The sequence below is a fragment of the Salvelinus sp. IW2-2015 genome, linkage group LG20 (genome assembly GCF_002910315.2).
Source record: "Salvelinus sp. IW2-2015 linkage group LG20, ASM291031v2, whole genome shotgun sequence".
NCBI classification, from domain to species: Eukaryota; Metazoa; Chordata; class Actinopteri; order Salmoniformes; family Salmonidae; genus Salvelinus; species Salvelinus sp. IW2-2015.
Genome location: NC_036860.1, coordinates 59922111 through 59923836, shown reverse-complemented (window position 1 = coordinate 59923836; position 1726 = coordinate 59922111). Strand labels below are relative to the sequence as shown.

At 42.0% G+C, this 1726-nt stretch overlaps 1 protein-coding gene across 1 annotated transcript in view; it reads left to right on the top strand.

The window, feature by feature from the left end:
* The window catches only part of LOC111980033 (CAP-Gly domain-containing linker protein 1-like), a 38195-nt gene that overhangs the window by 5152 nt on the left and 31317 nt on the right, over positions 1-1726 (top strand). The window contains exon 6 of the mRNA XM_070449539.1: positions 101-187. Within this exon, the coding sequence (XP_070305640.1) occupies positions 101-187 (87 nt within the window). The remainder of the gene's footprint in view (positions 1-100; positions 188-1726) is intronic.

The following is a 1726-nucleotide window of genomic DNA, read 5'->3' as shown; positions in this document are numbered from 1 at the left end:
GTCTTGCACGGTAGGGGCTGGAGCCTGGGATGTTGGAGGAGAGGTGTGTGTCTTGCACGGTAGGGGCTGGAGCCTGGGATGTTGGAGGAGAGGTGGATAGGATAACTCTTTCTATCTGTCTGACAGGAAAGTGGAAGACCTGCAGTTCACTGTGGAAGAGGCTTGTATCACTAAAGGTGACCTAGAGGTAAACAAATGATTCAGTACTCTCTACTCTGACACACACACACACACACACACACACACACACACACACACACACACACACACACACAGACAAACACACACACACACACAGTGATTACATTTTTTAGCTAAGCTAACAGAACCCAGATAATGTTATGTAACGTAGTGAAAACCACATGTTGTTACACAGTTGTTACACCTTTCTCATTTCAACCCCTCATGAAACACTGATACATCATTCTGTCATATCACCTATTTCACTTGGTCTATCTTACACGTCATACTATGTCATGACTCCATGTTTTGTTCTATAACACACCCTACACTCGGAGAACAAGGCTGGGTTTTAATACAGTATAGGTCACCAGTTGACCACGGCTCTCATCATCTCGGTTGGTTAGCTGAAGCTCTCTCGCTCATCTGATTGGTTACCTGAAGCTCTCTCACTCATCCAATTGGTTAGCTGAAAATCTTTTTAATAGTCTCTCCTCACTATCCCGCTTCATACATCTCCTCTGGAAGTTCTGATTCAGTAGCTCCAGCAGTTTGGGGATATACATCTTTTAACCATTATTCACTACTACCCACTTCAGTGCACATGTTAGCATGGTGATGACTTAATGGTTTTCACAATACTCTTCTCTTGATTTTGGCTTTTGCTGCTGGAATAATAAAGAAACCAATGCTATTTTCAAGGATTTTGGTTATTCACACATTCATTAAATTAAATTATTATCTCATCATCTATTCCCTTAATCTCTTTAATTTCCCAGCCCTCTTCAATTCACTCATTCATGATTACATTTTCTTGTTTTCGTTCTTTTATTTGTTCCTCTATCAGTTCTTCCGCCACTCTTTCCTTATTCTTTCTTTGTTTTTCTATCCATCGCCTCCCTGAGAGCTCTCTTTTCTCTCCTTGCCATGCTTCTTCTCTTTTCACATTCTTTCAACTCTCCCTCTCGCCTCCGCTCCCTCTCTTCCTCGCTCATGGAGAGGATGATGTCACAAAGCCTTCATCTGTCTCTCTCTCTCCCTTTGGCGCTTACAGAAGAGCAAGAAGGATAGAGCGATGATGTCACTGATTGTAAGACCTTGTCAAGAAAGGGTTTGAGCACTGGGAGCCAAAGTGAACACAACCGAATCCACAAGATGGAGCTGTCCTGAAAATAGATCTAAGCAGATCCATAGATACACTAGACACAGTTTGGCAAACGCAATTAATGAAAAGTTGCAAGACAAATGCTTAGAATGATAAGAATGTTGTCTTTATGTAGCTGTTGGTTCCAACATGGAAGATAGTTAGCAGAACTCTGTACATCTGGGACTCAATAAACCAAAGACCCAAACAGAGGTGGTTAGTGTGCGGCTCAGTCTCATAGAGGTTCACTTTAGAGGGCTAGAGTCCTTTTAGAAGATTTAGGCTGCTTCTCAAATGGCACCATATTCTCTATATGCCTCTATATATGGGTCTGCTCTATATGCCTCTATATATGGGTCTGCTCTATATGCCTCTATATATGGGTCTGTTCTATATGCCTCT